This window comes from Calidris pugnax, unplaced genomic scaffold (assembly GCF_001431845.1).
Source record: "Calidris pugnax isolate Ruff unplaced genomic scaffold, ASM143184v1 scaffold38, whole genome shotgun sequence".
Taxonomy (NCBI): domain Eukaryota; kingdom Metazoa; phylum Chordata; class Aves; order Charadriiformes; family Scolopacidae; genus Calidris; species Calidris pugnax.
In genome coordinates this window covers 10,229,998-10,254,823 of record NW_015090995.1, presented here as the reverse complement: position 1 = coordinate 10,254,823, position 24,826 = coordinate 10,229,998, and the positions used below count along the sequence as shown (strand labels likewise).

Below are 24,826 nucleotides of genomic sequence, written 5' to 3'. Positions count from 1 at the left end.
ATTGATGGTATTTCTTCCTAGAGTTAGAAGAGTAAAAGTTAAGAAAACTAAGTATTTAGGAAATGACTGAAAAGTTCACTTTATGTGTAGTGAATAATAGTGGCTTCATAAAAGTTCTTACACACTGCTGTGGTAACTTGTTTGAATATCTGCATAATTGCAAGACATTATAGATCACGTGTGTACTGTAAATGCAGCAACATTTTGAGCCTGTACTGGAAATAAGCATGTTGCTGAATCAGTTCTGCTTCTAGAAATCCTAGAAGTTGTTATGTAGCAAAAATAAATGACCCTGAAAAGGTCGTCAAGCAACGCTGAGGAGTACACAATATTAGAGAGATTCTGATAATATTTAAGATGACATGTCCCATTAGCAATATTCAGTTGAAGGTGGTGAGCTGGTGTCATCGTTTCATTTCAGCGATTTTTATTAGGTGGGGGTTTTTGGTTTTGCAAGTGGAAGAGAAAATTGCTAAGGCCCCCCTAGTCCTACCACAACATCTTGTGTGATCGTTCTTAGATGGAATGAATGAAATCTTAAGTATAATGCCAGAAACAAACAAACAAAAAATCTACCAGGAAAAATTCCTTTTTGCGACTTTTTTCAGTGTGATGTAAACTGATCAGAGCTTTTGTCTCATCAAGTGTGATGTTACTTAGGCTTATTCTTATGCTTTGATAGTGCATAAGACTCTGGTGACTAAGTCCAGTTTGTTCAATGAAGACTTCCTTTGTTGTATTAGAAACAGGAACAGTGAAAATGTAGACAAAATTGTCAGCTGAATGTTTTTAAATGCTATTGCCAAGGCATCCTAGTATCAGTCACAATCTAATCCTTGAACTGTTTTTCAGCTGTTCGGTGGTATTGATGTGTGGTAAATGATTCTCATGTGCTAACCTTATTGTGCTACAAAATTTAAATTGGTATCTCAAAAAATTAATAATAACTAAATGGAACACGTTATTTTCAATTTTTGTAATCTCTGAGCTACTAAATTGGATTTTAAAAATTACATTGTTGCTAATTAGGTCTTACTGGGTCTTCTTAATTAAGCACACAGTTGGAAAAGATACATAGCAATAATTATCTCCATTTGATGGCTATACAATTTGCATTATCAACAAATAGCCAAAGCACAATTCAATTTTCTTCTCATATAGAAATGAATACAAAACTTGCTACATGTTGTTATATTTATAAACAGCACACTTTCCAGAAGACAATACCTGCTTACTACTAAATGAAATAAAGATTCCATTTTTCCTACCTGCATATGCATAACTACATGTATACCTCACCTTGTTGTGTTATATTATTAGTTCAATGATAGCACTTACATAGTGTGTGTGTGTATAAATATATATATATAAAATAACCATTTTGGTATTGTTTACCTCCAGTTCGGAAGAAGTCCCAGATTAAACTGTGTTTTCATGTAAGAACTCAGTTATTACATATAATTTTAGATTTTTACAATGCAAAATTATGGTTTTGACATCAAAACAGTAATCATAATGGTAGACAATAACCAGAGCTTCCATTGACAAGCATTTTAACACTTTATCTGAATAAATTTAGTACAAAGAAGTGCATGTATTGGAAACATCTGTACAATGGGTGGAAGCTTAGTTGTCCCAGGCATGCTTGACTGTGAGGGGGGATGTCCCTTTCTTCAGCTCTGTTCTCTTCTTATAATGTCTTTTACTAAGAAAACACAGCTTTGACCATACATCCTCCCTGGAGTAAAAAAATATTTTTGAGAGGCTCATATAGGAATATTAATCCTGTAATCTAAAGCTACACTCTTATATAGGCCATATTTCATTTACTTATTTCCCTTTATTGTCTCTGCCATATGGTTAAGAATTAAGTTGCAAAGGCATTAGATGATGTGCCCATGTGTTCTGTAAAAAAATCTGTAGATGTCAAGCAGTTGGCTAGTTTTACTTAAGACCAGACTTTTTCTTGTTCTGCAGGATTCCTAGTTGAAGCTTCGAGATGCTGGGACACTTTCTGCAGTGTTTTCATTATTTGAACTTAAAAGTTCACACCAGGAGTTTATCCTGCAATATAATCAGGGATTGTATTTCCCAAAGTACAGTTCTTCAGAAAGACTTAGAGTTCAGGAGATATTCTGAACCAGTCTGGAATGTGTTCCCTGAAATCATGGATGTACTTTGTCCCAAGCAGTAGAGCTTGATCTTTTGTGCTTGAACCTCCATTACTCATGCTCACCAACATCAAATGATGGGTTTCCAAAAGAAAACATTAGGGAGTTGTGTGATTTTTAGTCAGTGGCAATTCTCCAAGTGAAGTGAAGGGCACGTGTTGGCCAAGAATTCTGTATCACAGTTGAGTAGCTGACATAACGTATGTTTTTCAGTTCACTTTCAGTCTTGCCATATGCCACAAAATACTGCAACAACCTGACTTTCTTTACAGTTTTATTCTGCAGTGATTTCTCTCAAAGTTTGGATAAAATGGGCAACACTTTGAATTACTTTAACTAAAATTAAATTAGGCTTTGACTAATTTTAAATTAAGATCATGATATGTGAAAATGGACCTTATTCCACTTGCATCTATCATAATGACAGGTATAAATGTATAGGCAAGTGTAATCCATAGGTTAAAACAGCACATCCTCTAGGGAATGTATTAAACCCATGATATGTCTCTGAAAACTGTATTTTATATATACATATCTGATTTAGAAAGATACATAAAAAACCATATTCTCACATTGTTTCCTTTTATCTGTACATCTAGTCTTCTTAACATGTACTATGTAGTCTGCTTGCAGGAATAACACAATGTCTCAATATATTTTCACAATTTCACTCATACACAAAAAAATACTGGGCATGTTGTGTTTAGTGATCCATGCTTCATTATGTCATCTTCAAACAACTTCTGATGTGTTGGTATTTTATGATCCATAGAAACGTTCATGTTAATTTTGGGTACTTCTTTGTTTTTTAAAAATTCTCATTTTCTATACTCAGTCTACTAGGGATTGCTTTCAATTACTCTTTCTTGGGTTTAGTATGACTTTTTTCCTTCCAGTTGAAAGTATTACCTGCTTTCATCCTGCAAACTTAAGCAGACTTTCCATAATTCTTCATAGTGTTGTCTAATTCCATGCATCATCTAGAAACATAATTTGTTCCTGCTCTACTGCTGCTTAAACTGATTTAGCTGGTATCTTTCTCACTGTGTATAACTTCTGTAAAACAGGGAACTTTAAAGATGACATAAGGACTTCCTTTGTTTATAATATCTAAACAAATATTTGAGGGGTATAGTTTTGAAGGTATGTACAAGGTCAGAATATTTTTTTCATTTTTTTTTCCGTCTTGGTATTGCATTTCTCAAAGGTTTAAATCAAGAGTGTTTGCTTTGTGTTGCCTTTCATATTTTACAGTTTTGTATTTCAGAGAAGACTCACAAAATAAAGGTACTATTGCCTTTAGCAATCCAGAGCTGAAATACCTGCTTAGTAGTTCATTTTCAGAAATCAGTGGTCTGAAAAGGTAATAGGCAAATGGTAACTTTCAGATAAGGGTATATTTTGAAAGAAAAGAAATATAGGAGAAAATTGAGGAAATGTGGAACTGGGGTTTGTAGTTGATTGAACGGCCCTCTGAGAATGAAAAACAGAATTACAGGAGGCTGCCTTCTGAATTTAGGTTTTGAATATAAGCCAACAAGGACTGTTTTCTGGTTATATTTTAGCATCATAACTGCAATTACATTTTAATTCTGTGTAGTTTGATATATCTGCGTATCGGACACAATGCTTAGTTGAGGCCAAAAAAAATGTTACAGTTCATCATGTTTTTCCTGTTGTACGCTTCAGGAAGACCCTGTCCAGCTACATGATACTCGTTACCATCCGTATCCTGAACTCTCTAAATAAGTCTGGACTTACTGGTAACCAGCTGGGCATGCCACTGATGATTTGATGGGGTTGATGGTCAGTAATCAGTGTGAAAATTTACTCATGAAATGGGCACCCTGTCAGAGCAGCCTGATAAGGATTTGTACAAAGCATTATTAAAGTAACATGATTTCTGTGGCATCACTGTGTTCGAGTGCAGAGCTTCTATGCAGTAAAAATACGTACACTGAGCTTTCTTATTAAATACCTATTGATTATTATGTGCACTGCAAACAGCCTCATCACAGGCTGTTTCTCATGTGGCTTTCTCATAAGCCGCAGTTATCCTAATGTTATTGTGCTTCAGAGCAAGTAGGATTCTGATCTAAGCAGAACATGAAAGTTAGGTGGTTAATGGAAAAGGGGTTTCATGCAAGTGAAACATGAAAGTAGTTTCTAGTAACATGTACAACGTGCATTTAGAAAATTGCATAAAACCTACATTAAAAAGATAAATCCATATACATATCTATATTAGTTTCGTTATTTGAAAGGTGGTGTTTTCCCATCTCTTAGAGCTTTTTCACTCATTTTGAATTTGCAGAAGTGTTTCAATGTGAATTTAAATTATTAATTGTGTATTCTTTTACAAATGTAACTGTGAACTGTATATGATAACTGTTTTAAAGTATGGTTGAGAAATACTTGCTCATTTTTTATAATATTTTTTGTTTATAATATTTTGTGAAACCTTTCAAAGACAGAACAGTGATGGAAAGGTCAAAAAATCCTATTGCTTGTGAGGAGGAGAGCATTAAGACACTTATACAAAGGTCACTTACAGGAACTGTAAGCTTTTATGAGACTTTATCATTTTGCTGACAAGGTCAACTTGATATTGATCGGCTGGGTACTTTGTTTAGTTACTTGAAGGCCAGTTATTTGAAGAAAAGTGTGTAAACATCCAGGCAATATTTTTTATACTCATGCCCTATTCCAGCATTTGGGGTTTTATTTTGTTGTCTTTTTCCAAACAAAATATGAAATAAAGTATTTGACTACCAGTGTTTAAATTCAAGTTACCATAACATACCATCATTCGTTAAATTTAACTGAATCTCGTACTGTAGAAAAGCTCGAAGTTTTGATCTGGTTTTTATTGTGTGTTATTGATTCATAAAAACATTTTTTGTTGAAAAATTTTATGAAGTATTTTTCCAGTTCTTGTAAATGATTTATTACCTGCTTTCATATCAGGCCAGGTAGCTGTGGGTTTATGAGACGTTAATGCCCTAAGCAAAAATAAAAGGAAGCACGAGTTTAGTCTCTGTGTGAAGGGAAGTTTTACTGTTATACTTGATGCTCTGGTGCTGTATCTCTAGCCCTTATGTGAGCCAGTAGCTCTACTTTGGTTTAGATGGTATTGGCAAAATTGGGATGGGGTGGAAAGGGAAGAGTTTGCCATGTGACCCAAAGAATTTCTTTCTTCAGGTGGTACATGAGTAGACAACTCGAGATCTGTCTGTGGTACATGCCTCTGCATCCTTCCACTACAAGGGGTGTAAAAATCCATGTTAAATCTCCTTGGTCTTGGGTAACGTGCACTGACGTTGGGGGTTACTACAGCCTGGCACTGCAGTGGCTTGGTGGATGGTGTGACACTGAGGGGCTGAGCTGTGACTTCACACGCGTGTGCCAGACCTTTGCACCCCTGCAGCTGGAAATGTGGGCATGTGTGGCAACGGCAGGAGGCAGTGGCAGAGTCCCCGAGCAGGGGGAATGTGGTGCTAAGGTTGTGCTAATCGTAAGTTGGTTGTGCTTTTTAATCATTCCTGCCCTTAAATAATAATAAATACTAAAATTACAGCTTTTAAGGGGATATTTCATGGACCTTTTACATTAACTTAGATTTGTGAAAATACACATCCTTACGCACGAGAAGATGGCACATATGAAAGTAACAGTGAAAGAGAAGACCTAGAATATATAATGAATTGCTTACATAAATGATTTGGTCTTTCTGCTGACGTAGTTAACGTCACCAAATATATTTCCGCTACAAACTATTGCCACGAAAAGTGGAGACTGATTATTAAACCTTCTTTTAAAAGAATAAAAACAAATATTTATTAAGATGTTAAGTAGTTAGTTTTCTGCAGCCTAAGTTTTACAGGTCTCTGTGTGTCCTAATAAATTTTTGTTACATGTTTGGAAATAAAAAATGGTCACTGTTGAAACATCCCGTAAAACAGATGTGCTGCGAGGTTATCTTTTAGGAGGCACTTCTGTGTATTGTTTTTTTTTTTCTGTGACTCGAGGTGCATAAGTATACTAATAATTATTTCAGTAGTGAGCCAAATTTTTTGGGTTCATTTTTTTGCACTTTTGAAAGCAGGATGCACCCCATGCATCTGAGGCTGCTTGTACTTGTTGCCTTCATGGCAAAATTTATTTCTTGTCTCCTGCATTTTCTTAGTAGAGGCTCTTAATTTCTTCTCATTTTCCTCTGGCTTTTGTAGCATCGTCTCCATTTGTTCTGTCAGACAGGATATATGGGAAGGCTTTTTCTTGTCAGTAACCATTTCCACAGAGTCATCAGGTAATCTTTTAAGCTAACCCTGTGCTTGTAAGTCACATCACCTTTGTGTTCTTCTGTTGCAGACCATTAAAGCAACTCATAAAACATCTTAGGCAATAATAGGAAATGTTGGCAAATAATGGTAGATTATTTAGGCAAATAGCTTTTGAGAAGCAAATAGCGCTTATTAGTAACTTGTCTGCAGAACCATCCTAACACCAACTTTATACAGTGCAATCAGTCTAGAGCACAGAAACTTGTGTTCGTTGCTGAAGCCCCATGACACACTTGTCAGCTGGTCTTGGTCCCTGCAGACAGACAGCTCCTTAATCTTTTTAGTTCTCTCTCTTAAGAGTTTTTTATTGACTTGGGCACTTCCAAGCCCACTTTGTTGAGTTAGAGATGAGGATAACCATTTTATTTTTTTTTCTCTTTAACGCTAGAACTCCTTATCCGGGTGCTATGCTTTATTTGTTTCTGAAGAACAGAAACAAATCTTGGGTTAAATGTCTGGATGAGAGTCCCTGAGATTTTGTGTTTGAAGCAAAGATGTGTCTTTATGTCTTTAAGCTTTTTCTCCAGATAGTGTCCTGAGATGTGGGGAAGTGAAGACATGCACTTAATGGTGTTACTTCTGCTATAGTGGTCTGTCCCCCTTCTTGCCCATCCCTCCAAGGGCTTTGTGGATTTTCTTCTTTCATTACTACATTAGAAGCCTTATTCCCTCTTCACGCCATGTGCAGCATTTTCCAGTCTTGCTCAGGAAGGTGATCCTTTCAAAAGTATTGGGAGGACACATAGGCAGGAGGTGAAGTTTTGCCATGCTGGAGCACAGTGACAGCTGCCATGAGTCATTTCTCAAAAATTCAGACAATTTTGGAAGTTAAACTCATCTGCATAGCCCTCTAATAAGAGGTGCTTTCTCGGGGAGGGGGGTTTATGTTTTACTTTTTGAGTGTTTTCACTTTCTGTGGTTGCTTTTGGAGATTGATAGCTGGCAATGTACAGGCTTAAAAATCCTTGTTGCAGGTGGGAAAGGGACCGATATCAAATTGGGTATTAAACTTACTTCCCTCTGCTGCTGACATCAAAATCGTTACGAAGCTCTGAGCAATTGCTTTTTTTAATTAAGCAAAGTCTCTGTTAATGTCTATGGTTTTCGTCTTCTGGCAATAATGTTTATCGATGCCTTTTTTGTTACATTTCTTTTCATAGGTTAATATCTGTTAATCTAAAAAAAAAATCAAAACAAACAAAAAAACCCAACCTAAATTATTTGAACAGAGCTCCCTGTTTACAAACCACGTTTCTGTAGAAGGTGTGCCATAACCCCTGTTATTTGATCACAGATTTCACCTTAAAATTAATGATGGAAATGGCTTCATGAAGGCAAGGTTACAGAACAAGTATCCCAGTTGCACGTGCAGCAGTAACCCACTTGATTTTTTAATGATGTTGGGTTTGAACATTATTTGAATGATATACAAAACTGAAAGCTGCATTTTGGAAGGTTTCATTGAGGACCAGTATAGCCCCTGCATTGGTATGAATTTAGACAGGAGATGAGGAGGGAAAAAAGGGGTTGTGCTGCAGGGTAGAATCTTCTTCCTGTTGAATGTCTACACGATCTAAAAGGAAAATGTCCACTTCTGAACAGTCATATGCTCTCATAGAGTGAACAGCATGGTGTATTTTTGTTTTTACTATGTCTGGTGGTCTTCTAAAGTGTGAAGCTTCATATTCTTGATTAAATGTAATTTACAGCAAAATACTTCAAAAAAGTGAATTTCCTTTTTTCTAGACTTCGTATGTTAAAAGATTCAAAATTTTAGTTTCACTTAAGATGAATATGTATTCCTTTAGAGAAATAGTAACTGAGCCATCTTAGCTTTAATAGCAAATACAAGTTTTTGGAACATATTTTGTGCATAAGGTACAGTTATTGCTTAGTCCAATGGGATAGTGCTTCAGATTTTGTTTGGGTATTATTTTTTTTCTTCAACTTGCTGTTGTTTTACATTTTAAAAATAGAATTAAAATAGTAAAATAAGACATGTTCAGATTCTTTCCTGGGTTATAGGGACATTAACACAATTTAATTGATTTATATCAACTAAAAATGGTCTTTTGAGAGCTAAATTTATGTATGATATCTGAAATCGATTCTTGTTGTTGTTTTTCGCAGGACTATTTCCTTAAGGAGTTCCAGTTGCTTGTTTTCATGACTTTGAGCCTATTAATCAGAGATGGAGCAGATGGACTGCAAACCCTACCAGCCACTGTCAAAAGTTAAACATGAAGTGGATCTAACTTACACAAGTTCTTCAGATGAAAGTGAAGATGGGGGAAAGCAAAGGCAATCTTATGACTCAAGAGAAACTCTGAATGAATATAGCCAAGAGCTGAGGCTTAATTATAACAGTCACAGCAGAAAAAGAAAAACTGTTGACCAGTCCACCCAAGGTAAATTGTTTATTTTATCTACTTATTGTGGTTGTTACTTTCTGATTACTTCCTGTGAAACAATATCGTCTTGACAGCAGGCAAGCAAAGGCTTGTAGTGACAACCCATTTTTTACCTATTTTTAACCATAGTGTAATATCAGAAATTTAGGAAATATTTTTTTTGAAGTAAAACTGTTTTTCTAGCAGGATGGATTGACTGGTATTCTGGAGACGATCACATGATTGCTATAGATGAATATTTCTTTAGTAGTAGCTACTCTTGTTGACTAATTATTTACTACCTTCGCAGATGTTGTATGCGTTTTGGTATAAAATCAACCTTGAGATTGTAAGCTATCTCTGCATGTGCTTGCAAAGCATATGAATGAATTCAAATGCAACAGTGTTCTAAAGTTTCTAATCATATAAATAATCAAGCTATATAATTAGAAAACTAAAGATAATTAGTGTAGTGTAAGAAATAAGCCAACAGTTAAGTTTCTTGTTTAGCCTTTTGCATATCACGGACAGGAGACTTCTGGTCATAGTAGAGCTAAGGTGAGGAAAAGCTACTTTTTGGTTAGAGGTAAAAGCTAAAGACTAAGACTAAAGCAATTGAAGGAAATGAGCAGAATTTACTGCAGCATTCCCTGATAGGTGGCTGCTCCTGCAAACCCGTGTGCTACATTAATACACTTCGTACAGACAAGTGGCTTATCTGTTGCCTTTAGCTCTGTCACAGATTTAGGCAGGATGGTGGGGCAGGGAGAGTATTTTTAGGAATCAGAGCGCGTGTCAGCAGCAGTGAGAGTCCTGTTCTAGGGACAGTCACTCCCCGCTCTTCAGGGAAGTGTTTAAACTGATGCATTGTAGTACTCAGCTAAAAAATTTGATACTTAGTAAATAACCCAAAAACAAAACCCTCACAAACAAAGAAACCCACTTCCTCATCACTCACTCAAAGAAGCTTTCCCCAGTTTTCTGAATATTAAAAAAATTTTTTTTTTTTTTTTACAAGAAAAAAAAAAAAAGTCTTTTGGAAGCTGGAAAATTTGTCTGCTCTGATGTGTAAATTAATGAAAAAATTAGAGTAGCTGTGCTATATAGCTCTGGCAGGCTTTTTTTTTTTTTACTGCAGATATTCTGAATCAAGTTGCTTTCATAATACTGATGTTGTCTGAAAGTACCTATAATTGATGTGTGAAATAATACCTAACTGCTAAAGATAGCCTCAATCCATGTATATATATACCCTCCAAAGAGTTACAAAACTGCAGTATTGGGAAATAAAAGGTCATGAATACAGATTTCAGTGGAGTATTGTATAGAAAACTCAACTTATATATTTGATTCTTTATAAATTACTTGAATATGTTATGAAAGTTTGGTTAACTAAGATATGGCTATATTGTAGCTGGAGATGGTGTAAATGTAATCGTGGATCTACTTAAAGTAACTACCTCATTACTGATATCTGTGGCATAACCTCTGCATTGACCTAGGCCTCTGAAGAGCTCCCTGTTTGCAAAGCTTTGCTGCTGTTGATGTGCATGTTAGCTGTAGCATCACTAGCTTGAACACACATAAAAGGGTTGTAATCACTCTATTATAGGCATAAGAAACCAGCCTATATGTCATATATTGAATTTATTCTTCCATAACAGTGCCTCTGAAAGCAATCGCATTAATAATTTTGGAGAAATGGTCAAATTAGTGTGTGTTTCTGCAAGAAATCGTCAGGCATGAATTTACCTCACTCATTCAGGCCTGGCCTGTTAGGAATCAGATCTATGCTTGTGCAAACCAACAAGTATTTTACACTCATGTTGTAAGATGATTTTACTATACACCCCAAGATTTTTCTATTCAAAGTAATTTTTATGAGGTACCATATGAAATTGCAGATCTTGTCTTTTACAAGCATTGGTATTTTTCCACTTGGAAGCAATGCGATCTTGTAGTGCTTCAAACTGCAGTATGAGGCTTGATGTCCCTGATTGTAGAAAATCCCTTAAGCATCTACAGTTGTTTGTTAATATACAGGGCAGCACTTAAATACTTCTTTACCTCTAAGCACCTTCTTTCCTGAATTGTCTAGGTTGGTATATTATTATTGAATACATACTGCTTGCTTTATTGTGTTATTGAGCATAAAAGTGTTTTTAAAAACAAACCTGTGTACTGGTTTGTAAGGATGAAGTTGAACTTTGCTTGTTGTACTAGAAATCATAATTTTCTCCTGTGACAAATTCAGTATGGTATAACCGAGTTTCTAATTGCACTGCTGAATGCACTGTTCAGCTTCTCAGAAATTCATCCTTATATCTTTCTAGTGATTTAAATCGTTCAGTTTCCCTGTGCCACAAATTGAACCTAAAAGTTTGGCCTAGCAAGAAACACAGATTTGAAATACAAGACTTACTGAGCTCAAATTTCAAACAAAGGCAACAAAGTTTGTAAAGCTGAATGTGAAATTTTAGACTTCAGCCAGAGTTTGATTTGATTACAGTTCTAGTGTGTTATTTCCAAAAGGACACTAGATTTCATGGTACGGGGCCTGGGAGTTGGAGAATTCTTGGTGATTCTTGGTAATTGCTCAGTCAATACCAGAAAAAAAAATCAGATTCAGTTTTGGACTCTGAATCAGGCATGAATCCATAAAAACTCTAGATAGAATTTATTTTAAATCCATTCTTTTCTAAAATTCCCCATCAGAATCTTTAACAAAGCTTTTCTCATGTTTGCCATGTCTTTGGAATGAAGCAAACCAAAACCAAAAGTCCCCCAGCACCCCTTTTCAAAGAGGATTGTTCTGCACAGAGAGTGCTGCATCATGCCGTTGCTTAAGATTATTGCATAAAAAAAATTCTACATATTAAAACTAAAGGGGCACCATATTTGCATCCCCAGGTAGTGACATAATATTCTTCTCTAGCAACTTGCTACAACTGAAATAGTACCCTATACTTAATGCAATGCATTAATGGATTGCACAGTGAGGATAAAATCATTGAACTTCATCTGCGAAAGGTGTGAGAATAGATGAGAAAACAGACACATAGTAACAGTCATGAATGAAGTGATAATGATGGAGGGTGAGATTGCAGTCAAATGAGCTCTAATGATGGAATGTGAGAGTAAGATTGTTTCTGAAAAAAAAATTAATATAGAGAAGTTATAACAGGAAAAAGTGTAGGGGTATCTCTACTGATCTAGTTAATTTCATGAAAAGAATCACCAATTTAGATGTTTATGGAAACTGAAAGACTTTGTACTGCTTAAGCATGATATGTTATATAAATTAGACTGGACAATTATCTGAATTTAGTAAATAGCTTCAGAGTAAAATGTCATGTATTGCTTAAAATGCTGATATGTCTCAGCAAGTTCTGTGAAATTTGGTTATTTCATTGTTACTACTAATATTGAGGATTTATTTCTATGAAAAGTTTCAATTGACATCTGAGATTATGTAAAATCATTACACATGGGTATTTATGTGTTTGCACATACAGACAACTGTATAAACCAAAACTCTACGTGGCATGAACTCAAAAAAAACATTTTCAGACTTCTCAAATTTATCCTACAGAATAAAATAGCACTGTTAGTATTTTGCAAAACATTTTTTGCATCAAAGTTTTGTTTCAAAGGCCATGTGATCTTGCAAATTATAAAAAAAAAAAAAAAGGAAACAATACCCAAATATAGAATACTGAACTGCTTCGATATTTTTGTATTCCTTACAGTTCCTGAAATTGTATCTCAAATCTTACTCTTCTCTTCAAAGAGGCATGATTTATTGGTTGGTTTTACATGTCTTATAGATAGGAATATGGAAGAAAAAAAAAAGCCAAATCAAAAACCCAAACACTAAGTACAGAATTAATCTACTGATTAAGCAACGATTCCTAAGTGTTATTCTTGAGGCCTGGTACTGATGTCCCTCATGGAAAGTCCAGTGCAAGATAATTGTGTCTCTCGAGTTATTTGCATCAGAAACTTGTAGTTATCTGACAATTCCAAATTTAACAAATATCACCGCAGACTGTTTCAAGCTGAGCTAAGTTTTACTGGCTGAACAATGTGAGGAGGTACAAAACTCTTCTGACAAAGTATCATTGACTCCAGAAGACTCAGTGCTAATTGCATAATATGTACATCTTAAAATACATTCTCTCAGTCACGGGAATGTTCAAACTCCTGTTTATCTGAAGATATGTAAATCTGCAATATCTCATTCTGGCAAGAAGATCTCATGAAGTAAATTTCCTGGCAGACCCAGTACCGTATAGTTTGGACATGTTGGGAAACATAGTAAATAAATTCTTGGAAGAATTAGTAAACATTGTCTTGTACTTGAAGGAGATGGGGTAGAATTGGCAGAAGTCATCAGAAATGTTGTTCTTGATAGGAAACTCATTGATGGGACCTGGCTGCGAGGAAAAAAGTTCATAGTTGTAGCATACATAGATTGCACTTCTAGCTTATTTGTGACATGTTTACATCCTTAGAACTGTTTTCCTCCACGGTTTTTTCTGTTTCCACCAAAGTAAATGTGAAAGGAGCTGAACTGTACAAATACTGGCAGTACAAAAAAGCTTTATGGCTTTTAGGTTAATTATAGATTTGTAGAAAACACTCATTTAGAGGAATGAATTCCTGATAGGATAAGCATCTGGGATTGAGTCATTGGCATGATAAAGTTTATTGATCGTTAACAATATGAGCATACGGTGGTAAATTTCTGGTTAGACAAACGTGTGTTTCCTGGCAAGATAAATATATTGAACTGCATTATGGGCAAGGCAAACTGGAGTTATTCCTAGAAGGAGGATCCAACAGCAAATATTTTCTGGTAAATCTATGTGAAAAAGTCAGCATTGCTAGTATTCTGGGAAATGACATTTTAGAGTGCTTCACAAAGAATTGACCTTGTCTGCTTTTAGCCCAAGAAGTAAGGAAAACTTTTTTGTAAGGACTAAAGCTGCAGCTTGGTAACACAGTAAATGTTTTGTAGAGGAGGTATATAAAATTATCTTCAGGAGCAATAGGTAAACAGATCCAGCTAAATGTTCAAAATCTTCCTTGAATGAACTCCATTGTGCTCTTCAGCCTAAGGCCTCTTCAGTTTCATCCTTGATTTTTTTAGCTTACTGCTGTTGGTTATTCTCATTTTTGCCCGCTGTTATGTCCTAGCAATGGTGGAGATACGTAGGAAAGAGAAATGTTCCAGTGCTGAAAAGCCTTTTCTTTCCCTAGAAAGGAAAGCTACATGTGGGATGCAGAAATTGGCGGTCTGATTTGCTGTGCTTTAAAGTTTAGCAAATTCAAGCTTACTAGGAAGGAAGGCTTCAATACATGTAATACTTAACATCATATGACCAGTCAAAACCAGTTTTACTTACCATCGGAGACATAAATATAAGGCATGCTGACAAGCAATGGTAGGAAATTGTCCTGTCAGGAAAATGTCATGGCGTTTTTTTGTCATCTGTGAAGTAGCAAAAGCTTTTTACATAATAGCCATATTCTCCTCTCATTTCAGAATTATGTAAATCCATTCAGAGCAGCAGATCTGCTTTGTGTCTGTACCGGGACCATGGAGAGTTGAATTTGGGATGTATATATAATGTGCTTTTTGTTTCAATTACTTTATTTTTAAATCCTGTGTAAAGGTAAATTAGCTTCTCCCCTTAATCTGTTATGTATAACACTAGAACAGTACTCTAGCGTATCCCAAGGCTGGGGTCTTGTGAGCTCTCCCAGAGGAAATGGATACCAACAGAGTGGCTTTGATTTTTTTCATTGTTTTAATTGAAATTTGGGTCACTTATCTGGGTGAATTTGGCACTCTGTGCTTTTAAACTTCCACAAAAAGCAGTTAATGAAGGGAACAATTTTATTATTTGATATCTTGTTGATGTTAAGAAGGTAGAGCTGGTGGTCGACGGAATAGGGGTAGAAAAGTACAGTATAGTTCTACCTGCTAGTTGCACATTTTGGAGCCTTTGCCAGTAGTATCCATGTGATAGACTATCAAAATAAGGAATATTGTAACGGCTATTTATTGACATGTAAACAGGACACAGTAAAATGCATTTTTTTATGTTGCAGCTGGAGGGGGAGATCATTAGTTTTGAAAAGGGCAAGGAAAAATATAAAATGACAAGTCACTCTTATAAGAACTAGTGCTATTAGGCTTTTAGAAATGGGGTAGTTCTGAGCTCTTCATCTGGGTAGAAATTTGTCTCTTGTTCCCAGTGTTTTCTTTATGATGAGATTTGTGGGTTAATGAAGGATGGGGTTTATTTTTTTTTAACCATTGAGCTGTATAATTTGTTTAGAGCAGTTGTTGTGGAAGGTTATTGTAGCACAAGGGGATGAAGCATTCTAGAGTTCTGGAAGGGGAAGGTAGGAACAGGCTGATTACAAAGGAAACCAATTATTTATGCAAGCATTTTTCTTGAAATTCTGTAATTTAAGGAAGAAAATGCAAATATAGCACAGAAGACTTCAGGTAACACACTATTCCTGGACAGGGCTGGTATCAAAATTGAGGCATTTTGTATTAGTAGAATAATTTTCAGTTGTTTGCAAATACCAGACATTTAAATTGTCTGCAACAATATTTTGCTAATTTTGAAAAATCTTCTGAGAACTTAATTTAAGCATGTTTTTAACCTGCATACTTTAGAGCAGGGACTTGAAGCATAATGAAGTGATGTCTGTGTAAGGGTACACAGTAGTTCCCTCGTACTGTCTCGTGAAAGGGACTCAGCTTTTGGTAGAGGATGATTTGAAGGTCCTTCAGATTTCTGGGCTGTATGCTAGCGGAAGGAAGCGACAGCTAATAAGCTCCGTCTCCTGCTGCTGTATGTTACACCATCTGGTCTGAGTGTTTATGAGCTTCCTGTTGTCCAAAAAAAATTACATATAAGATGGAGTAAACGGCTTTACACTCCTGAAGCTTTAGTGCATTGTCTCCTCCTGTATTCCCTTGCAGAAAGAGGGATTCCTGGTGTGCTGAGCTGTACTTTGTTTGGCTAGTTGTGTTCTAATCATGGCGATGTTACTGTCTCCCAGAGAAAAACAGTGTGATGAGCAGTTCCCCGTGGCTTCCTGGACTGCAGCCTTCTCCTCCATGCGGGGAGTATCTGCAAACTCTAAGGGAAGGAAAAGCTGCACTTAGATTCAGACCCCCTCTGGATATTCTTTCTTGATTTCCCAAGTAATTGGAAATTTTTCTCCTTGGAATAAATACAGTGAGGAAACTGTATGTTTGTGGCTTCATTTAAAATCTCACGGAGGGAATACTTTTCCTTCCCTTCGTCAAATCAAAAATACATGAGCAAACTGAATGTGCAAAGAGACTCTTTTCCCGCAAGGCTGAAGTGGCTGCCCCCTCCCTAGATCACAACTGTTAAAAAAGCTTGTAACCTGCTGTCACCGTTTCTGTAATGCTGCTTCCAATCTTATAATATCTGCCATCATCTCAGTGAAAAAAATGCCTTGTATGATCAAACATAGTTTCATTCTCATAAGTAATTCTTTTGATTTATAAAGTGAATATCCGAGAGAGGGGAAAAGTGAGAAAAAAAAAACCTCAAAACCTACTGAGAAAGGAAATAAACTACGGAAAGATCACAGTGCATTTCCAATCCCCTGCTAACAAATCTCCTCCAAGGAATGTAACATTTGGAGAACATTTTTTTCATAAGTTTAACAATTCATTTGTCAGTGTACAAATAAAAATGGCAATCCTAATTTCCATTTTTTTCTCTGAATCACCAGTTTTCTATGGTGTGAAATGCCAGAAATCATAGCAATAAAAATCAGAAGGGGAGAGACCCAGCCACTGTAACCGAAACCGAGATATAGTAGTCCTTACAGTAAGCTGTGCCCAATACTAATGGAATATCTACAGCAAGGGCTTAAACTTTTGAGTTAGTATGTTTTGGAATTCTGTTTGTTAAAGCCTGAAATTATATCTTTAAAATGTTTTTGCTATATTGAGCCTCTTCCTAAGTGCCCAAGAAGATGTCGTAAATTAAAACCAAGATATGAACAAACATTAAGACAGAATGACGAAACGAGTACTACAGACCAGGGGAATCAGTGAAGGGCTGTACACTTGTCCAACAAGCCATTTTAATATACATACTCTTGCTGTGTCTTTTATGGCACTCTTTTTGAAACAAAGAAGAGCTGTCTTGTTTTCTGGAACTAGAAATCTGGTTTGCTTATCTTCATTTATAGAGCAGATGCTGAAATAAAATAACATTTCTTCCAAGGATTTCTCAATTATGTATCTGTCAGAAGATTTTGTACCTCTCAAACTAAAGAACTGTTAAGAAGTAGCTCAGTGAGTTGATGCCATTGCTGCCTATCTGGATAAACAGCAGGGTGGGTGTATCCTAATTCATTTAGAGCTTGAATTGGTTTTTCTTTTGCAAATGAGACTCCAGTACTTCTGAACTTAGTTCGAGAGGTATTTATGTGAAGTAAATTGTGAATGTGATTTAAAATCTCATGTTCTACTTTCAAAGTTTCAGTTTTATTGGAAGCTGCTCAAAAATCAGTTTCCTGCTGACTGTCACTCATTAGGAATGCTTTGCAAGTGGATGAAGTATCTTTAGCTCAGATGGAAAAAACAGCATGGCAGGAATAAGGTAATGTTTAACACCAGCAGATCGTTTCTTTCACCACCCCCACCCCCCAAAGCACCAGTTCTATAACAAAACAGTGAATATTGAGTATGGTTGATATAGTCACTTACACCTGTAACGTCAGAAAAAATAATCTGAGGACCTGGAAAAGTCACAAAATATAAACAGTTGCTGTTTAAAATAAACATAAATAAAATATATTTAAAATCACCAAGAGATTATGAAGCCAGCAAATTCAAATGATAATATTAACACAGTGACTAATGAGACATAAATGTTAAATTTTTGAAAGATCGACAATGCTTTATTAATGTACTGGAATTCATAACTGTTGCAGAAGTTCTGTAAAAAAGAACTTAAGCAGCTGGACTGCTTTAAATATTGGGCTGAGAAATAGGCTATTACATAAGTCCTAGTCTTTTTTTCTGATACCTGAAAATGGCACTATCTGAAAAGCTAGATTCAATGTTGCCACTGACTTAATCGATATAAGGTACTTAGCTTCACCCATGATTTTTGAACTGCCAAGAAAAACTCAATTCTGTGAGCCAGGACTGTTAGTATGCTTTACAGACAATAGAGAGCTGTAGAAGAAGCTGCTATTAGCTAAAGGGAAGCCAACCTCAGGTGATGCTGCTCATGGCCCCTGGAAGGGGGACAAGCCTGTCTTTGAGACTGAAGTGCGAAACCCAGCCTTCCTGCATAGCTGGGAGTGGAGGAGAATCTGGCCCTCCCTGCTGTTAGTACGTTCCTAACACAAAAGTGTAGTGTGAACTGTGTAGACCTTTCCTTCCAAAGAAACTAAATGGGAGGTGCACTATTTCAAGATTCAGGCAGTGTCTATATCACTTTACTAGTAAAGCACTTTTCCTGGAATGAAAATAATAGAAAATAAGTAATAAAGAAGAGTGAATCAACTTTAAAAAACCTAGAGATGCTCAAGGTTATTCCACTTTTCTGTAGATGGCATTTCTCAACATAGCAAAGCATGTGTGATGGGACCATGTGAACTTGCTCCTGCTTCCTTTTTAACAAGCAGCAAGGCAATAGAAGTGGCCTGCTAGAATGGGCGGAGCGTAATAAGTCTTCGCAATTACAAAAGCCTGTAGTGTTTCCTGTTAGGAGGCTACCATAGAAGGAAAAATTACTGTAGTCTTAAACACTGACAAAAATTTATTTGAGTTTCATGAACTGTTCTGTAAAAGTTCCATTAATAAAATTTATTTTAGTTAAGCTAACTGAGGTTAATATATTTTTATTTTTATCTATTTTTTAAATTTATTTGAATTTTAATTCTCCCACTGAATGGAGAATTCTTTATTCACTGGATTTGCCACACTCTTTCTCAGTAATTCATACATAATTTAAGATTACTTCCATTCAGACAAAAGAAGATGCATTGATCTAAAAGTGACCTAAGTAAGGGAATAAATGACCCAATGGGCTTAAACTATGTGATTTATCAAGGGGTTTTATTTAAGCTTTCTAACAGTTCTCCAATATCGATGGGTTTTGGCTTCCTAATACAGGTGTACAATTCCTATGGACAACAACATAAGCAGCAAAATATTTGCCAGAAATCTTCAAGGCTCTCTTGCTTCTAAATGTCTTAAGAGTATGAAAGTGGTTGGTGTTTAGAAGTGCATAAAAACTTGAGTTCCTCTTCATTTTAAATTACTGAGCAAGGACTATTCATATAGGATTTTCTTAACAGCATAATATAATAAAATGTATCCTAGAAGTAGATTTTGTTATGCATAAAAGTTATAGAAATGGAAATGCAAATAACATAGTGAGTTATCGTTTATGATTATGTTAATTTTGCAATTCATTCAATTAATTAGTCATAATTTTTTTTCTAAGTCTTAAAATGGAATCTCACTTGTGCTTTCACCGATTAACTGTAGAATTCTGTACTTCTGGCATCACACAAGAGGCTTGCATGATTTGCTTAAATATTGTTCAAGAGAGAGGTAAATTACAAAAGGGAGCATTTATGATAACTAGAAATACAATTAACACTAGTGCAGAGAAGACATAGTGGTTGGGGTTTTTGTTTCAAGCATCTTTTTTGTGGACTGTGAAACATGCATGCACTTTTCTTAGGGATGAAAGTTTTTAAATTCTGATCAAAGTGCAACTTCAAATATTGCTAAAACATTTACACTCAATTAAATTTGAACGTATCAAACTTTTTCCTCCTTTTTCAAAGACTTGCATGAAATTACTGATGTTTGTTAGCTTGATCTTTTTATTTCACCATTTATTGAAGAAAACCAATTCTGTAACTACTTATGCTGCTGTAATCAAGACAATAGAACTTTCAAAAAATTTTTAATAATATCAGGATAGTAATTATGTGGTCTCTGTAACTTCATTTTGGGACATACTTTTAATCCTTCCTAGTAATGAAGTTAAAGAAATTTTTTTAGTAGAAATCAAAGGGTCATGTATTGCCCTACATAAAATTAGTTATTCTGTTCAGATGGAGGCAGGAATTAATCTTAAAATTTCTCAAGAATGTTTTCCTTTTGTTATTTCTGTGGAAGTTTTCACATCTGTTACTACAAATGCGTGTATAAATACAGAAGGGTACGTGTGTATTATTGACAAAGTACAATACAAATTCGATCTGCACTACTTTATAGTGCAGTTTTGCACCCTACCCTGATTAGTCCAGAAAAATAGCCAGAATTTTTTTCTGAGATTGCATTGCATAGATGGAGATGCAGAATATTAAAACAAATGCAGAAATGAGAAGTGTGTGCACATGGATGCTAACTTTGGACCAATTGCATGTGTGTGTGTTCTTAACAATTGGAGTCAGTTACTAAGAGTTTAAATAGATAAATATTAGAAATGTTGTTTAATAGTTGTTCCCAGAAGTATTCCCCTGTGCTGCTTGGAAAATGTACTAATAATTTCCTGTTACTGCGGTTCCTTTTCTCATTGTGTACTTGGGGACAGATTACAAAATCTGTTTATCTTTGGCTCTTTGGAAGGAAATACGGAATTCATTAAGAGAATGGTATGATATGTAAAAATCCTTATATTTCAATAGAGAAAGGATAAAACTAAATTATTTGCCTGTTCTTACTGGATGAGTCTTCATTCATGTGAGCATATCTTGGATGACTATCTTGTCTGTTACCTATTGTAAAAATAATGATGAACACACGGTACCTGCATTGACAGCACTTCTCCTCCTATTGTGACTGCCATCACATAAAGTGTATCTTTGTTCCCTTAAGTATATTTCTTTTCTCCTCCTGTGTATCCAACTTTTCTGAGTCAGTTCTATAATCAGTAATATTTAGTGAGTTCTAGTGACAAAAGTAATATGAGCAAAAGAGTAATAAATTTACTGGAGTATCTGCATGATCTTATTAAGCATAACATAATTTAATGTCAGAGCACACTCACCTTGTGTCTATGACAAAGGACAAAGTGTACCCTTCACCTACCAGTTAGCACACAAAACTTTCAGGATTATACTACTTCTATGGGTAAAGCTAAAACTAAATAAACTGACTTGGGCATCTTTCTTCAGGAATGCATTATGGCAAGACAGTATTTTGATATGCTGCTTGATAGTTTTCATTGCTTCCTCAACATTTAAACTTAGCTTGAGGAATTTTCTAAGGTATTTGGGGGGTTTTATTGATCTTAATCCATTTCCCAATTATTAAATTCCTTAATAAATTAATGCATTCATTTTTATGGGATTGGGTTTTTTAGTCTTAAGAGAAAAATATCTGACTTGCAGTCTTGTATTTTGCTTTGGTTTTTGGATTAAGACTATTCTTTTTCTGTAGATTTTTTTTATGAAGATACAGGAGGAAATTAATTTTGCATTTCTGCTTATGGATAAAGATATGAAAAACACGGGTCTGTTTTTAACACTAATTCTGCATGCAGTCAGTCCTTTGACTTCACTAGTCATTCTACTGTAAATCAGAAAATAATGTTTGACTTAAACAACAAAGTCCATTACAAATTATGTATTGTAACATGTGTCAGTACATAACCTTGAGTAGTTTTTTGTCAGAAGTGTATAACTAGTGAACTAGTGGGTTTGGAAAGGAAATATTTGAAGGATTTATTTGGTTGCTTTGGCTTGCATACAGATTCTCCAAGGATTAGTTGAACTGTTGATTCTAGGGATACGATTGTTCCTGGTATCTGAGAATTAGGCTTATAGGTGTGACATGGGTTTAAGCTGATATTATAGTAGTGATTACTTAATGTTTGCAATTAATTTTTGGCCATTGATCTGTAGAGTTTAGGTGTTTGGGGAGAAGGATGCTAATAGTTTGCTTTTATTCTATGTTTGGAACATGAATCTTCTTTCAGACAATTAAAAAAAAAATACTTACTGAATTATTTGTCTATCTTTATGTCCTGGCTGCTGGCTCAGACTTCTGAAGATCTCATTGATGCATGTTTTTAAAGTATCTCTTAGCTCCTCCCCACACTCGTACTACTTTAATGGCACTACCCAGTATTACAGTTTGGATTGCTTCCCAGGGGTGGCACAGGGACAGGAGATCAGTGGTAGCTCTGGTCAGCAGGCTGGATCCCACCTGCCTTCCATATGACTCTGGAGCAGTCATACAGATGGTGCTACATCGTGTGTACCTTTACCGCTGCCTTCATGATAGGTTTAGTTATTGCTACTCACTGAAGTACTGCTGGTTTGCAGTTAAGGGTTGTTGTTGCTTCACTCTATGATGTTTTGGAGCCAGAAGATAGAGGTAGTGTTTCCTCTAATTTTATTTTCTTCATAAATTAAGTTAAACTCTCCTACTTCAGTCCCGCTGTGATGGCCATTGTACTTTTGGGTCAGTTGCCAGGTGTTTCCTTCAGCTGGCTGGAGGCTTGTGCCACTACAAAGAAATTGGTAGAGACAGGCTGTACCTTTTGAAATGGTTGCCTATGAAAATTTTCATTAAGTGAGATGTTCTCTAACAGAAGAAGATTTTGGAGCTGTGGAAAAAAGGAAGGGGTAGTGTTGGGTACCTCAGTGCTGTGTACTTCCTGCGGAAATAATAGCAGTAATGTATTTATTGGAGTAGGGCTGAGTACACCTTCAGGGATATAAAAGCTATTTAGCTAATTCTCAGCTTTGCGTTTAGAAACTAACATAGGGGATAGGTCTGCCTACTGCAGGCTGTTTCTCCAGTTCATGAATTCCTGGCACCCATCTCTGTGTTATACAGCTGCACTAGACCTCAGTACAAAGTGAACCATGTCTGCTTTGGCCAACTTTTCCCTAATATTATTCCTACTCTCTAGTGAAGTATTATTCAGTCTTGAATTCACCCATGTGATGAATATTCATTTCACAGATAATTATCATCATCCCTGAACAGCTTCACTCAAATAAACCAAACTTCTCACACCACCAATCATTTCTGTCACCGTTTTGGCAGCATGGAGCTTATGGTTCCTCATGCTTTAATAACGCTCCCTCATCTGTGGTTTCAGATTTGGGTGAAATGAGCATGATGAGAGTTAGAAAACCTTTCCTTTATACAATGCTTGATGGTTTAGGAAAAAAAAAAAAAGAGTCACCTGCTGGTCATCTTTCCATGTGCTACCTTAAAATCCCACACCTGAATGTGAGGTAACAGCACAGTGAATATAAACAAGTTACAGCTGCTTTGCTGTAACTTGGTGCTGCAGTTTAGGTCTCTATTGTGATCGATTGAATGTTCAGACATTATATTTCTGTATTTTCAAGTTTTTCTCAAGGAAAAGTAGTTACTAAAAGAAGTATCAGTCCTTACATTCAGTGCGGTAATGGATTTTTCTAGACTGTCAATTGAGTGGAATAATGTTGCTAGCAAATACCTATATTTCAGTTTAATTTTATGATCTTTTCAGAAGAATGATATGCATAAAAAAAAATTAATGGCTAGTAAGTACTACTGGTGGAGAGAAAAGGAACATAAAGGCTATTTTCTTTCTTTTCTGTAACTATTATTCAAATGAATAAAAGTGCTAAACAAAAAGTAGCTGCAATAACAGCTGTAAGAGGTCAGCCAGGGTCTGAAGTAGAGTTCAGTAGCAGATTCTTTGCAAGTGAGGTATTTACTGACTTGTCTTTGGCAACATTCAACACAATTTTACATTGTATCATTATTTTGTAAAAATTATGCTCAAAACATGCTTAATAAACCTTCCTGTTACACTTTCAGCAAACTAATCTGAGCAACAGTGTTAAACAGGAGAATGCTGATTTGTGAGATTTTCCGATCGGTATCTCTTAAGTGCAGTAACAGTGCATCAAACACCTGCTTCTCATTCACTGTTTGTTTTCTGTCCTGCGGTCCATCCATTAGTTCCTTGCTTTTTATACATTACTCCTTTTGAATTGAAATAAGCGAGGGAGGTGTGGGAAGGAGGCAGGAATGAAGCATGTACATACTCTTCCTGAATATGTGGGGTGTTTGTATGACAATTCAAATATAGTTCTTTTTATTAGCCTGGTGAAATGGGCTCTTTGTGCTATGTTCACTTTCTTCATTGCTACATGGTAGCTCACTGTGTCATCCTTCTTGGTTTTGAGTCATTCTCATGTTCAAACTCATTGAGTCCCAGCCCTTCATTCCCTCCTTCCCCCTCCACTGGGATCTCTATCATTAAAAAATGCCTGCTCCTAGTTCAGTGCTCAATACGTCATGTGTTTACCGAAATAGGAATCGGACTGATTTATAAGAGCTCTGTCTGATTAGAGTCGAGTTGGAGATGATCTTGCTATGTTTTCGAAGAGAATTGGTGGGGTATTTTCACTGATAACCACTTCTGGATGTGCTGCGTGCATCCTCTGCCAGTGCTCCTGATCAGCTGTGCTGTTTATTTCCCGTTTGCTCTGTCACTGCTGTGTCTCATATCGGACACAGTACGAGATGGTGCAGCTCAGGAAATGGTGAAGCAGCTGGTAGGGAAATGAGACAATACTGAATGGTAGATGATGTGAAAAAAGGCAAAAACCACATGTGACTTGTACCCTATAGGGGAACTGATTATCGTGAAGACTCTGAACCCAGCAGGTTTGCATGAAACAAATCTAATATGAAAAAACAATAGAAAAGAGCTTTAAGGTGTGTTTAAAACACAAAGCTCTCTGCTAGAAGAAACCTTTGTTCAAAAGGATATTTCAGTATTTTTTTTTTTTTAACTGAAAACAATTACTTATGTAACTGGATATTAACTTGTATTTTTTTTTATACATTCCCCCACCCCCCGCC

The 24,826-nt window shown here is 35.9% G+C and overlaps 1 protein-coding gene across 3 annotated transcripts in view; it reads left to right on the top strand.

Annotated features, from left to right (window-relative positions):
• The window catches only part of TENM1 (teneurin transmembrane protein 1), a 344,428-nt gene that overhangs the window by 72,121 nt on the left and 247,481 nt on the right, over positions 1-24,826 (top strand). For all 3 annotated transcript variants that reach the window (XM_014955291.1, XM_014955289.1, XM_014955290.1), the window contains exon 3: positions 8,645-8,922. In XM_014955291.1, coding sequence (XP_014810777.1) covers positions 8,706-8,922 — 217 coding nt within the window. In that variant the 5' untranslated portion in view covers positions 8,645-8,705. The remainder of the gene's footprint in view (positions 1-8,644; positions 8,923-24,826) is intronic.